A 14,153-nucleotide genomic window follows, 5' to 3' on the forward strand; every position below is an offset into this window, starting at 1 on the left:
TCAACAGTGACAGGTGATTTCTGAACCTTCTGTGCAGATCGGTTCTTACTTCGGCAGCGTCCTGCAGACTCTCGACGTGGACGGGGATTCCTACACGGATCTCCTCTTGGTCGGAGCTCCAATGTACATGGGCTCAGAAAGAAACGAGCAGGGACAAGTCTACGTTTACAAACTCGACAAGGTACAGAAGATTGAAAATATGGCTGTGTGTGTGTCTTCTGATGAAAGAGCTTGTGTCAGATTTTTACAGAAATTCACACAGAGAAGATTGAGACGATGCGGTTTCTTGTAGTGTTCATGATCTTTTTTTTTTTCTTTGCTCCATCATCAGGACGGCCAGTTTCAGCATGAGTTCACTTTAAAACCTATCAATCAGTCCTGCTGCACTGCCCACTCAGACAGCTGCACTAATAAAAATGAACCATGTGGTGCCCGGTTTGGTACAGCCATTGCTGCAATATCAGATCTCAACCTGGACGGCTATAATGATGTGGCAGTCGGTGCGCCGTTTGAGAACGATCACAGAGGCGCCGTTTACATCTATCATGGAGATAAGACGTCACTGAAAGAGAAATATGTGCAGGTGAGAACAGACTGAGTGCCACTCAAAGAGCTACTTGATCTGTAACTATTTATTCAGATTAAGGTTCCCTAATCGGTTCTGATTTGTCTCCTTAGCGTATCCCAGCAGGTGGGGACGGCGAAAAGGTGAAATTCTTTGGTCAGTCCATACATGGAGTCATGGATCTGAACGGAGATGGAATCACTGATGTTACTATAGGAGGTCTAGGAGGGGCTTCGCTGTTCTGGTGAGACATGGCCCATCCTCAGATATAAACATACACTCCTAAATCTATACATTTCACTTGAATTATTACCAGCAGCAGCGCCTGTCTCCGTTTTGCATTGTTTTATCTGGGTTTGGACAGCTGTTCATTTCCCACTGGGTGTGTAGGCTTGAGACCAACAACTTCCTAATGATCTCTCTGTTAAAACCCCTGGCTACATACTTCGCTGTTGGAGACCAGCCTACAGACTTCAACCCGCTAGGTTTTGAAAGATCAGCCCACGCCATGATTTAACTTCCCAAGCAGACCCTCTCCCACAGTTTCTACTGGCAGAGGCTCAGCTAAGCTGTGTGAAAACTCCATCTCCCAAGTGGCTTAGAGTTTAAATAAGATTTGGCAGCAGGCGGCTGTTCTCTTCCTGGACCGTTGGCTCGTGTTTTAGAAAGCTCAACGGTTGGATAGAGGGAGTTGAGGCCAAGTTTTATGCTCAAGATGCATCCGTTCCTTGTTCCTTCCTTTGAGAAAATAGATACATGCACACGTTTGCACACACACACACACACACACACACACGTGCACACATATTGCACCATTGACAACTATATTTATACTTTCTAAATGTTGTTATGTTTGTTTGATTTTACCAGGTCCAGAGATGTTGCACAGCTCCGCGCCAACATGACTTTTGACCCTGTTAAAATAAACTTGCAGCAGTCTCAGTACCAGTGTGAACGTGGTGGACGCAAATCTGTGTGTGTGAGCACGACGTTGTGTTTCACCTACAGCATTAAATCTGACAAGCAGGACTTAGACTCTGTCACAGGTGAGCCACACAATGTTATACAGTACGATGAAGTTGATCATTGTCACTGTCAGAGTTGTCATGTGATGCTGTCACAGCTTGACTTCGTACTTTTCTGTTTTGTCCTGCAGAGATACGCTATGATTTGATTCTGGATGCTCTGCGCGCAAAAGCCAGGGCTTTGTTTTACGACTCGGACAATAAAAGTGACCGCAAGATTACCAATAGCTTCAAAATCAGAGACAGAGACACAAAGTGTTTGTCGGAGACCTTCATGATGTCGGCAAGTATTCTTATCTTTATGATGTTGACATGGGGTCAGTTATGATTTCTCACCTTATATTTTCTTATATTATTCAGCTCATTATCCACAAGACGCAGTATTTGAGATTAACTGGATGCCTTAAACTTTCGATAAGGTTCATTTATAATTGTTATATTCTAGTTTTGTTTGAGGGCCGTTAGCCGGAGAGGAGACAGAACAAAGCTGTGAGAAAGTCTATGCAGAGCAGGAAGGCCTTTTTTCTAACATGAAACAGACCTGTTTTGATCAAAGCATGCCGAGTACAGCCCCGTGCTGCTCTGAGTGATAAATTATCTGGAGACACTTACAGAACTGGAGAGATGAGGAGAGAAAGAGAAAAATGAAAGAGTGAATAAGAGAAAGAGAGTGAATGTGAATGTGACAAAGTGACATTCCAGGTCAAGGAAAATTCAAGTGGTCTAACAAGCACGTCACAGACTGTTCATCATACTGTAGTTGAAACCTTTGTACTATGCAACTATACCACCTACTGTATATCTCCATCAATGTGACATTTACTGTACAGCTATGTGTATGGAGTTTCTCGTTCCAGCCATTCACTGCAGCAGTGGATTTCTCTGATTAGCTTCCCTCTGGCGTGAGACAGAGGAACTAATCAGTTGAGACAGCTGTTGTTGTTGTGTGTGCCGAGCATGAATACCTGCTCTGTTCAAGTATGCCAGTTTGTGCAGAAACTTACCACATAGTCCGGAGTAGAGGTCTGTAGGGGTCAGAAAATTTGTACCGGACACAAAAAGCACCCGTGACCATTCAAGATGTACCAGTCCATCAAGACTGACATACACACACACACACACACACAGACACAAACCTGAACGGATGAGAGCAACTCTACGAACCAGAAGTTAATGTTTCACGAATGAATCAAGGTCCAGAAGAAGTATTTACTACTCAGTGTGTGCTAAGGCAGTCCCTCCCGTTTGTTTTACGTCCACATAGAGTGCTTGCCTCTGTTACCATATCCAGCTCCAAACCAGTGAGGAAAACCTCAGATTAAAAATAAATTGGCACAAAACTGCTACATTCAAAACTTCCATTGCCTGTTCCACGTCTGTATTGAAGGAGTCTCCTGTTTCTGTCTTGGAACAATAGCACTAATAGCAGTTACAGCATTTATTTAATGCACATAAAGAACACACAAACATGTGTAAAGTGAACTTTAATGACATTTACTGGGGCTAGTTAAATGACTGCTTACTGGCCATTATAATAATTTAATTGGAGGATGAGAGCATTATTTACAATGTGGTCATTCTTTAACATGTTTTAAAGCTTCTGCAACCAATATTTTTATATTAACAATGGATCAAATGACTACATGTAATGTGAAAGGAGTCGCTCATAGCAATGAACCCACAGGGAAATATTAACGGACTCCACATTTCCCCTGAGCTTTACTGAGATTTATAGCATCTTTCAACTCATTGTTCATATTTTCTCAGTCTGCGACTTTAGAGTTTCGGTCTACTCTCACTGCTCTAATCAGCATCGTTTTCAGACACAGCAGGCAGCTGTTTTCAGTGAAAAAGCTCTAAAAACCCACTGTACATTACCTGCTCAACACCAAACAGCAAACAAAGTTGCTCCGTATTTGCTGGATGTGTAAATAAGCAAGCGTTTTTGCTAACAGGTTAACCATATATCCACTTTTTAAGGTGATGACAGTCAGTGTTTTGTTTACAGCTCGTGTCCACTGCCTCCAGGCGGCCAAAAAAATCAGTCATGGCAGGTTTAAGTAACAGGCACAATCTGTCCGTACTCAAATCAGTGATTTACTAAAGATGCAGCACGTGTTCCTCATGTTATGCTCTTTCTCAGAGTCCTTTGACATGTAATCCAAATTTGGCACCAACCCAAGAAAGACCCATAGCAATTTAGGCTGGACTAAGTGAACATGAACCCACACCGTCCTGTGTAGAGGTCCAATCAGCCAAATAGTGAAAACACCTGTGTCGGTGTGTAGGATCTTTAAAGTTGATTTTTCCTTATAATGTTCTTTCTCATCCTCTTTATCCCCCTCTAACTTTTATTTTCTTCCCTCCTCCTCCTCATCCTCCTCTTGTCATGCTCCACCTCCCTCTTCTCCTCGAAAGGCCCGGCTGGACTTCAGAGACCCTCTCATGGTGTCTTTGCAGTTTAGGTTAGCTGATGAAGACAAAGGCCCGGTCCTTGATGAAAGCCTTCCCAAGTCCATCAATAAGACTGTAAGCTGCTTTATATTACTTTATTATAATGGTCTCTATCAGTACTTAAACTATTAACTGCCACATAACAGTAAGAGGAAGATTTAGAGTCACAGACGGGAAGGATTTGAACCTCATCTAAAACATCCTCCATCTGTCTGTATTTATAATCGGAGAGTGAGAACTGGGGTTTTCTTGTTTGGCTCCAAACTTGCTTCTGTTACAGGACATTAACATCTGCAACAGCTGACTGCCATCCTTCAGCATTTCCTCAAGACTGCATTAGTGTTTCAACACCAATAGTCAGGACTGTCTTCCCACACTCCCACATGAATAGTTGTTCTAACAAGTAGGATTTCCAAATAATTGTTGTAATGAGTGATATGCCCAGATAAAGAGTGGGAAAGCATTTCCCTCTTTACATGAGAATTCAGTTTCAACAGAGAAATAATTAGATCCTGGGTGTGTGAAATGCAGAGTAGTAGCAACAGCACCTCCCCTCACTTGTAAACACATGTGGTGTGTTTGTAAGACTTGGCACATCCTGACTCTTTCGGTATCAGAATCTGTCATAGCAGCGATGCACACAAGTGAGGAAGCGTTATTAGGACCTCTCCTGTTATTGTTATTGAAAGGAAAAGAAGGGACACATGCACACAGAAAGGGGAAGTCATCAAACGGAAGCCGCCGTTTTTCTTTTGACACTGTGCTGGATACGATATTCTAGTTTCTCGGCCATTCTTGGGAGAGCAGAGGCTGTTGATCTCGACAGTCACTCCCAGTGGGAGAGCATTGAGAATGGAAACAAATAAGACTGTGACCTGCAAACCTTGTGGGGGAAAAGGCAACGGAAATTAAGGTCATCTGAATGCACCCTTTCGTCAGGAGTGCAAACAAATACAAAACAGCAGCCTATTTTGATTCTTTTTTCTTTGGAGGAGATTCAGAAGCCTTACCTCACTGTTGTTCCAGTATTTTAAAGATCATGGATTTAAAGATCCACACATTTTTTAAGACATGTATAATAAATAAACAATAATAAATAATAGTTAGTTAAAGTTCAATTATCTTATTAAAAGTTCTTAAAACTACATCTTCACCCTCTCCCTCATTGTAAAAATCCAAAATCTATGAAAAAGATGTCTCCTACCTCACTGAAAAGTCCATTCTCATTGTGTGTGCACTGGAGGCTTCAAGTTTCCACATCACGCTTGTGGACATTGCATACTGGACTATGATTGGCTGGAAGTTGTGATGTCACGCTCGTTTGTAGACGCCTTAAACTCAGATTTAAGGTGAGCAACAAGGAAACTTTCCCCCTTCAGCAGATGAATGTGAAAACAGCCTCCTAGTGTTAAACTCTGCACATGCATCACTCAGCACAGTGAAGCTCAAACATCCAAGTGAAGTAACAATAAGTGATAGACGTTTGTGAGCGGAGGGGGGCATTAAGGTTTCACTTCTTGACTTCTTGATTATCTCGTAGATTCCCTTGGTGGACTGTGGGAGTGACGAGAAGTGCATTGCTGACCTCTCTCTTGAAGCAGTGCCTAGTGTAAAACAGTAAGTGGAATTAGCATTAAAGTATAGGTTCACATATTTCAAATGTGTCTTAAAACAATACTAGCATGCCTCACATGTACATTTCAAGAGTTATTGGTTGCTGCAGTTGTTGCTCCCTTTCAAAGCAGATCCCTTCCTAATGAGATGAGGAAAAAATCCACAGTCCTCACTTCACAGTTTATGAGGCTTCAGCAGCCTGTGTTGGACAAATCAAATGTCTATCTTGCAAAGTTAGTCTTTTTTGCCTCTCACAAGACTGTGACTTTGAACGATGCCCACTTAATTAGACTAACTCAGCCTTAATGGCTTAATGTCTGAACTTCAGAGTGCATTTTTGCTGTGGACGGTGGATTTTGTCTCCAATCACTTACATGGAAAGTGCATTAAGAGGAATGATTACAGCAACCTCTTGAAATGTACATATAGGCATTGATTTTAAGACAGTGTTGAAAAAATGTGAATCTATTTTCTTACATGAAGACAACTAATTTTTCACATTGGAGTTGGATTATCATGTACTGTATATCTTGATTATATTGTCACTCTCAGCACACAATAGTAATAGACTTTCCAGTGCATGACTACACCCTTGTGGCAGAAAATGTGCATCACAACCAAGTGTGCTGACAGTTTTCATTTTCTTCTCCAGAATGGTGATAAAAAAAAACAAAGACAAGATTGATGTGACCATCAGAGTTAAAAACAGCAAAGACAATGCATACAACACCAAGGTTATCCTCAGCTTCACGCCGAACATCAACTATGTTAAAGCAGAGGTGAGATTTCCAGTGCTTCTCTCTCTGTATCATTTCAGTGTAAATTAACTGGTGGTGGAGCCAGATTGTTACTGTACATGCTGCATAACTGCAACGTCACTGGCTGTCATCTGTACAATAAAGGCATAATATGCAAAAAACAAAAAAAAAATCTTAAAAAATAATGATTTGAGGTAATGATGCATGTTTTTTTTTTCTCTTATCAGCCGGAGATGGACTGCACTCTGAATCACACCAAAGTGGAGTGTGCTGTTGGATATCCCTTCCTGGCAAGCAATGTAGAGGTACTAGTTCAGCTTCATTCATCAGTTCTATGCCTGTACAATCTAGAGCTGCAATGATTAGTCAATCAGCCGATCAACAGAAAATTAATCACCAACCGTTTTGATAATCAATTCATTGTTTTGGGTAAATTTTTTCAAGAAAAATATCTTAATGCACAAAATTCCAACTTCTTAAATGTGAATATTTTCTGATTTATTTAGTGTTCTGCAATAGTAAACTAAATATTTTTGGGTTGTGGACTATTGTTCAGGACAAAAGAAGACATTTGAGGATGTCACTTTGGGCTATGGGAAACATTTTTTACCATTTTCGGACATTTTATAGATCAAACGACTTCTAATATAAAATAATTGCCTGATTTATCGATAATAATAATTAGTTGCAGCTCTAGCACAATATAGAATGTATTATTTATCTTCACTGCTAAGTAGTAAAAATGTGATGCAATCTAATCTCCACAGGAAAATTTCAAAGTAAAATTTGAACTGAATCCCAAACACATTCAGCGGGAAATTCAAATCAATGTGACTGCAACAAGGTGAGTGAATCAGCACAATATGTTTTATCCATCCACACTTTAAAATGATTCTGTATGGTTTTGTGATCAGTCAAGTATGAATGAGAGTTTTTTCCATTGATATTACATTTTCACGCATTTGAATCAAACAAATATGTTTTTAAATCTCCTACAGTGACAGTGAAGAGTTAACCTCTACCCTGCATGATAACTCAGTGCAAATCACCATCCCTGTGAAGTATGAGCCTGAACTCATATTCTCAGCGTGAGTAGAAGAAGTCGGTTCATTTGTTTGTCCTTACTGATCATCTGTTCTGCTCCTTTACTAAATGACAAGATAAGAGTGGATATTGATCATTTTTGATAACAGGAAAAGCTCACGTGTGTATAATAATGTTAAGGATGAATTCTATTAAAGTAAAAGGAATGCAGCCATTATTAATGTTATTAGTTACAACCGTTCACTATGAGAAATGTCTATTATTAAATGTTTGTTGTGCTCCCTTGTGTTGGAAAAAAGACATTTTGTTACCAATATATAATGAGGCATTGGTGTATATGCTGCACTAAATTTGCCTTCGTAGTTAATAATGACACTTCCCAGGGATGGTTTGACCCTTGACCTCCTTAAAGAAGGCTTCCAGTCCCCAAACCATTTATTAAAGTGGCATATTATCAATATTTTTATGTTAACAACAGATCACATGGCTACTTGTCTGTGAAAAGTGTAACTTGAGCCCACAGAGATTTATAATAATAATTAAGTTTCCCTTGGATCTACAGAGCATTTCAGCATCTTTCAGCTTGTTTTCTTTTTCCAGCCCGCAACTTTGCTCTATTGGTTCACTCTCACTGCTCTCATAGCATCGTTTTCATCCACAGAGGGCAGCTGTTTTAAGCGAAAAAGCTCTAAAAAACTCTCTGTACACTACCTGCTCAGTACCAAATAAGCGACTAGCTGGTGAACATAGTGAAACATCTAGCAGTTAAAGAGCCAGATATCGCCCTCAGAAGTTGGTAGAGACCAAAACCTGCTAAAAGCAAAGTTACATTCATCAGGTGGCCAGACACATGGATGGGGAAATAAGCAACTGTTACTTACAAGTTCGCTATATTAACTTAAAAGGAGATAACACTGTATGTCAGTGTTGTGTTTACAGCTTTTTCCACTGCCCCCAAGTGGCCAAAAAATCGATTAATGCAGGTTTTATTTAAGTCATTTAGAAAGGCTCATATACCTGTATTAAGAATGCCGTATTGTTCAGTGGTTTAGTTTCATAGTACCAAATTTTGATATGTGATTTAAGAATATCTCTCAGTATCTGAAGCTCTTATCTGAAAGTGAAAAGTCTAATATGTCCTTTTAAAAATATGCATCTTCCAGGAAGACAAACAACATGGATCACATTGTAGTTAAGGAGGGTGAGAAGTATTCCAGCATATTCAATGACACCAGTATGATAGGAGAGGAGATCATCATCACCTACAAGGTAACATCTGCAGGCACAGATTATATCTGATTTGTAAATATAAATGGTACAGTATATTAGGAAAAACATACTCTGCCTGTTTTCTATCTCACTGTGCCTCTCCTTCCCACATCTCTCCAGGTGAAATCAGATGATTTGGTGACTCCGCCCCTTGACCTTAAGGTGACATATCCTCAACAATCTCCTCTTAAGAACGACTTACTGTACCTGACACACATCACCACCAGCCCAAAGGTATGAATGAACACAAACACACATGTGTACATATAAGTTCCTGCAAACTGACAGACCCACCTTCATATCTGCCTCTCCTCTCTCTGCAGGTGAAATGTGATGCAACGCATTTGATCAACCCTCATAAACTCAACCCGGGAACTATGAAACCCAATCCAAACAAAGAATCGCTCAGCGTCTACCTGCTGGTGGGTGATCAGGCTTGTTTGTGGGTTTATTTTCTAAAGACAGCTGACCTGTATTTGCTCTCGTTATACCATATGTGTTTGATTTGCTCTACAGAACTGTGACTCCCTCAAAAACTGTGCATCATTTACATGCTCCATACCCGAGGCTAAGATCAATGAGGTCAACGTTACATTCAGAGTGTGGAAACCTACGTTCATTAAGGTAGGTTTAAGGTGACACGTGGAGGATTATTTTTGGCTTGCCTTGCCTCCTGTCCAGTGCTTTTGCATGGATGGGAATAAAAAAGAACTAAAAGGCAGAGTGACTCACAAGAAACCAAACATTTAAAGGACGTTTATTTTACAGGCCGAGTTTTCCAGTGTGTACATGGTGGTGAATGCTAGTCTGATGATCAAAAACACAGACCTGTTTGTACTGAACAGCGATAACAGCTACAGAGAAGTAAGTCATAAAGTTTTGGTATTGTACACATGTGTGTGTGTGTTTGCAGGTACGTGTAAATTTACTATACAGTATGTATGTGTGTGCTAATCAGGTAAAGATCCAGGTGTCGAAGGAGACCTTAGGAGGAATCCCTATATGGATCATCATCATCAGCATCCTGATAGGTCTGCTGATTTTAGCACTTGTCATCTTCGCTCTGTGGAAGGTAATATTTCCTGAGTCAGACCCGCACAGTATTTGCAAATCTTCAAACACCTTTTGACTATTGGTAGCATTTTGCCACTGCACAGAGACAAGAGCATATACAATTTGCTATGGTCTTTAAAAGAATAGTTAAGCATTTTGAAAAATATGGTTATTTGTTTTTTGACAAAAACTAGATGAGAAGATTGATACCACTCTCATGAGGTGCATCATACACATCATACTTAATATGAAGCTAAAATCAGGAGACAGTTAGCTTAGCGTAGCTTATCTTAGCTTAATTTAGCTTCGCATAAGACTGAGAGCAAGAGGAAACAGCTAGCCTGTCTCTGTCCTACCAGATTAAAAATTAGCCTACCAGCACCTCTAAAGCTCACTAATTAACATGTCATTTCTTGTTTGTTAAATCTGTACAAAAACCACAGAGTAAAAAATACTATTTGTAGGGTTATATGTTTAACTATTTCTTAGCCAGGTGCAGTGACTTCCTGGAAACCTCACAGGGATGACTCCTGTCACTGCCCCTGGCCAAGAAATAGTCTGTTACAGAGGTACACATAGAATCCCAAATTGTCTTTTTCACACTTTGGTGTTTGTGTGTCTTTAACAAACAAGATATTACGTGTTCATCAGTACCTTTGGACAGAGCCGGGCTAATTGTTTCTAGTCTTAATGCTAAGCTAAGCTAGCCGTTTCCTGGCTTCAACTTCATATTTAACTGGCAAACATAAGAGTGGTATCAATATCATCTAATTCTTGGCAAGAAAGCAAATAAATGAATGCCCCAAAATGTCAACATTTTAGTTGGTCATGTTATAACTGAGTTTTTTGCTCTTTCAGTTGGGCTTCTTCAAGAGAAAATCCAGGGACTACTCAAAGGAGGAAATAATGGACTGAGGTATCCAGCAGCAAGCAGCTCCGTGACTGTTTCTAGAGCCAACAAGTCACATGAAGTGACAGACTTTTAAACAGACAGTCGGACACACGGAGAAGACGCCACAAGACCCACCACCACCTCATTGCTACGACACAGTGACTACCTGGAAAACACAATTACCATCCACTGTTTCCTACACAGGCCTGGGTCAAATATTGTTTGCAAATACTTCCTAAACCTTGCCCTTTGCTGCTTTAGGCATTAAGTTGCTTGGGTTTTCACATTGGGGCTACAGAAAGTGTTTAAAAAGACACTTGCTTTGACTTTTGTAAAGTGATTGGCACTCACTGTATGCCTTGTTTGAAGTATTTGCAAATACTGTTTGTCCTAGATCAGCTTCTTTCTTGTAGATAGCAACATCAAGTCAGGTCCGGCAGTTCAGAGGAGAAACCAGGGAGGAAGAAGAAACTATTACTTACCAGGCATCTGTTGGCAAAGTAGAATATATCTGTATCACATACAGTCATTTTAGAAAACCTTCAGAGCTACAAGTGCTGCACTGCGGCTTTCAAAGGAAAAAAATAAACTCAGGTTTTTCGGTATAAGGATCCAAAGTTGCCTAAGCCACCTCGCACACTTTCTGTGTCATTACAGCAACAACGTCCAAAGGTCTATTTGCTTCTGAGACATGCAATATGTGAACTTTATGTGTGTTGGAGCAGTCTGTCTTATAGCTTAGACTTGTGTGTTAAAAAGCTTGATCAGTTTTTTTTAAGAAACACTGTATCTTTTAGCATTTTATAGCATTTCATTTTTGTTTTAGCAATATAACATGGCACATCCTTTATTTCAAAATGTTAGCTAAAGACACTGACCTGAACATGAGATTTATTTTGCTTAACAAAGGTGCAGCCTTTTATTTTTTTATACTTGTTACCATAGCTAATTAATTCAAAAACAAAATAATCATGTCCCAACTCCTGAGGTAAATGTTTGTATTTAGTGTCACCTTTGTTACTGAGGGATACAGAGAGCTGCGCCTTCCAAATCTAAACCTTTGATTGTACTGTAAATATAATGCTTAAAAATGTACATAATTGTGTTGCTATAATTCATGTAATTTAAGAGATGTTATCCACAAATCTTATCTTTTTTTGTGATCAGTGGTCAGAGAACATGATTTTGCTCAGGTGCTTCACGTATCATGAATGATGACATTAACATTTTGACATACAAGAAAATGATCTGGCCGATCTCACAATTTAAAACGCTGATGCAAATATGTAAATATTGTCATATTTTGATGAGAAAATGAAACTATTCTGTTACTGAAAATTTACATGAAGATGAGGGTTTGTATCCACTACTTTGGTGACGTAAATGTAAAAGTATTTCATTTGATTGAAAGTGACATTTGAAGTCTGTTGTCAAGGCTTTAACATGATTGAGATGAGCTCTGACTGTAGCATACTATGATTTAAACTTTTTTAATTTGCAAAATAGAGGGTAAAATTTCCTCAAATGTAGAAATATATGTGTCACCATTCACCAGCAGTTTTCTCCGTTACCCTGCATGGGATTCACTGGTAGATGGTTTGTAACACGTACACAAAGCATTACTGTAGGCTCAATGTGACCCCATATGCGGTACACAGTACCTTACAAAGTTATTATTTCAGGTTTTCTGTCTTGTTTTTGTTTCAAGAAGTTGCACAGCTACACAGTATGTTAAAAGAGATTATATTGTATATTGGGGAGACCGAGCTTCTGCTTCTTTCTTGAGTTTTTCCCTCATCGTCATACGATGAAGCTGAGGGAAGAAGGCAAGAAGACGAAGAATATTTAAATGAATCGTTACACTCCTCAGCTCTCACTCTCCACTGTTGACATTAAGCACATGTTATAAATTGTGTGTACAGAATGTGTAACTGTTGATTCATTTTAAGATTGTACGGCTACATCAGGCTTATGCACGAGGGTGGAGGCATAACTCTCTCTTTGTTCACTTTCATAGAAACGTGTGGTCTGGGATCATTTTCTTGGATTTGACTCCTCTTTAACTTCTGAGAAATAGTAAAGAAGAGAGAGTGGGACTTATGTGAGAGTTGTGAGCTCCACTCCAGCCTTCTACACTGCTGTGAAGTCTTCATTGTAATGCACTGGTTTGTCAGACTGTATGCTTCCTCATCAGCACAGAAATGAACTGAATCTTATGTACAAAAATAAAGACTTTTTACGAAGACGTGCTTCAATTCTGCTTTTCTTTAGACACAAATGTGCAAAGAATTATATAAACTTTTTGATGAAAATGTAAAAAATGCTGCTTTAAGTTCTGTCAATTAAATTTAAAACACTGTGTGTCTCTCCTGACACTCACTCTTACATGAAAAAGTAACAATTTTGTTCTTGAAATACATTAGACTGATTAGTGTATTAATCAGTTAGTCTATTGACATTCATTCATCACAAAAAAGTCAAACTTTCTTGTGTTCTAGCTGCTCAGGTGTGATTATTTGCTGCTTTTCTGTGTTTTACATCATTAGAAATAGAAAATCTTAGGGTTTTGGACAGCTGGTTGGACAAAACAAGCAACTTGAAGATGTCACCTTGGGCTCTGATAGCCTTTTTTTTGCTACTTTATACTTCCACTGTACTACATTTCAGAGGGAAATATTGTACTTTCTACTCCATTATATTTATTTGACAGTTTCAGTTACTTTTCAGATGAAGATTTGACACAATGGATAATATAACAAGCTTTTAAAATACAACACATTGTTAAATTCAAACCTTTTTGGCTTTTGACGTCTTACAAAATGCAGTGTGTAGTTGGGGTCACATTTCAGTCTATGAGTTGTTAACAGCTCTACCAAATCATGATTTCCTCTCCCATTAATCATCTCACAACCTCTCAGATTTATCTGGTGACCTTTTGGAGGGGCCTGACCCCTAGATTGGAAACCACTGGACTAAACTAGCTAACTGTATATAAAATAGTTCAAACTAGCTCCAACTCCAGCAGCTACAACAGTAACATGCTGCTTACACACTGATGCTTCAGTATTAATAATCTAATGATGTCATATATAATAATATATCAGTCAGAAGGATGAAATCAGTACTTTTACTGCAATACTTTAAATATATTTTCATACTAATACTGTCGAATTTATGAGAGTTCGACACTAGAAAGCTGTTTTCACATTCATCTGCTGAAAGTGGAAAGTTTCTCTGTGCTCATTGAAAATCTGATTTTAAGGTGTGGGCCTACAAGCATGATATGTGACATAACAACCAGTTTTGAAGCCAATCCTGGTCTTATAGTCAACTTACACAAGTGTGATGTGGAAACGTGAAGCCTCCAGTGCACATACACCGAGAAGTGACTTTTCAGTGAACAAGGAGACATCTTGTATCCAGCAGTTAAACTTCTGAAATGAAAACCACACACCTCCATCCGCACCCTCAGATCTGCC

General features: G+C 39.3%; 1 protein-coding gene across 1 annotated transcript in view; it reads left to right on the forward strand.

Annotated features, from left to right (window-relative positions):
- itga1 (integrin, alpha 1) overlaps positions 1-12,917 on the forward strand; it is a 55,795-nt gene extending 42,878 nt beyond the window's left edge. Inside the window, exons 13-30 of the mRNA XM_042395600.1 lie at positions 38-181; positions 332-583; positions 679-809; positions 1,436-1,611; positions 1,722-1,873; positions 4,009-4,119; positions 5,585-5,661; positions 6,311-6,437; positions 6,644-6,721; positions 7,184-7,260; positions 7,415-7,504; positions 8,624-8,729; positions 8,850-8,963; positions 9,053-9,151; positions 9,246-9,353; positions 9,498-9,593; positions 9,688-9,801; positions 10,641-12,917. Of these exons, the coding sequence (XP_042251534.1) occupies positions 38-181; positions 332-583; positions 679-809; positions 1,436-1,611; positions 1,722-1,873; positions 4,009-4,119; positions 5,585-5,661; positions 6,311-6,437; positions 6,644-6,721; positions 7,184-7,260; positions 7,415-7,504; positions 8,624-8,729; positions 8,850-8,963; positions 9,053-9,151; positions 9,246-9,353; positions 9,498-9,593; positions 9,688-9,801; positions 10,641-10,697 (2,109 nt within the window). The 3' untranslated portion in view covers positions 10,698-12,917. The remainder of the gene's footprint in view (positions 1-37; positions 182-331; positions 584-678; positions 810-1,435; positions 1,612-1,721; positions 1,874-4,008; positions 4,120-5,584; positions 5,662-6,310; positions 6,438-6,643; positions 6,722-7,183; positions 7,261-7,414; positions 7,505-8,623; positions 8,730-8,849; positions 8,964-9,052; positions 9,152-9,245; positions 9,354-9,497; positions 9,594-9,687; positions 9,802-10,640) is intronic.
- The last annotated feature ends 1,236 nt before the right edge of the window (positions 12,918-14,153 follow it).

This window comes from Thunnus maccoyii, chromosome 19 (genome assembly GCF_910596095.1).
Source record: "Thunnus maccoyii chromosome 19, fThuMac1.1, whole genome shotgun sequence".
NCBI classification, from domain to species: Eukaryota; Metazoa; Chordata; class Actinopteri; order Scombriformes; family Scombridae; genus Thunnus; species Thunnus maccoyii.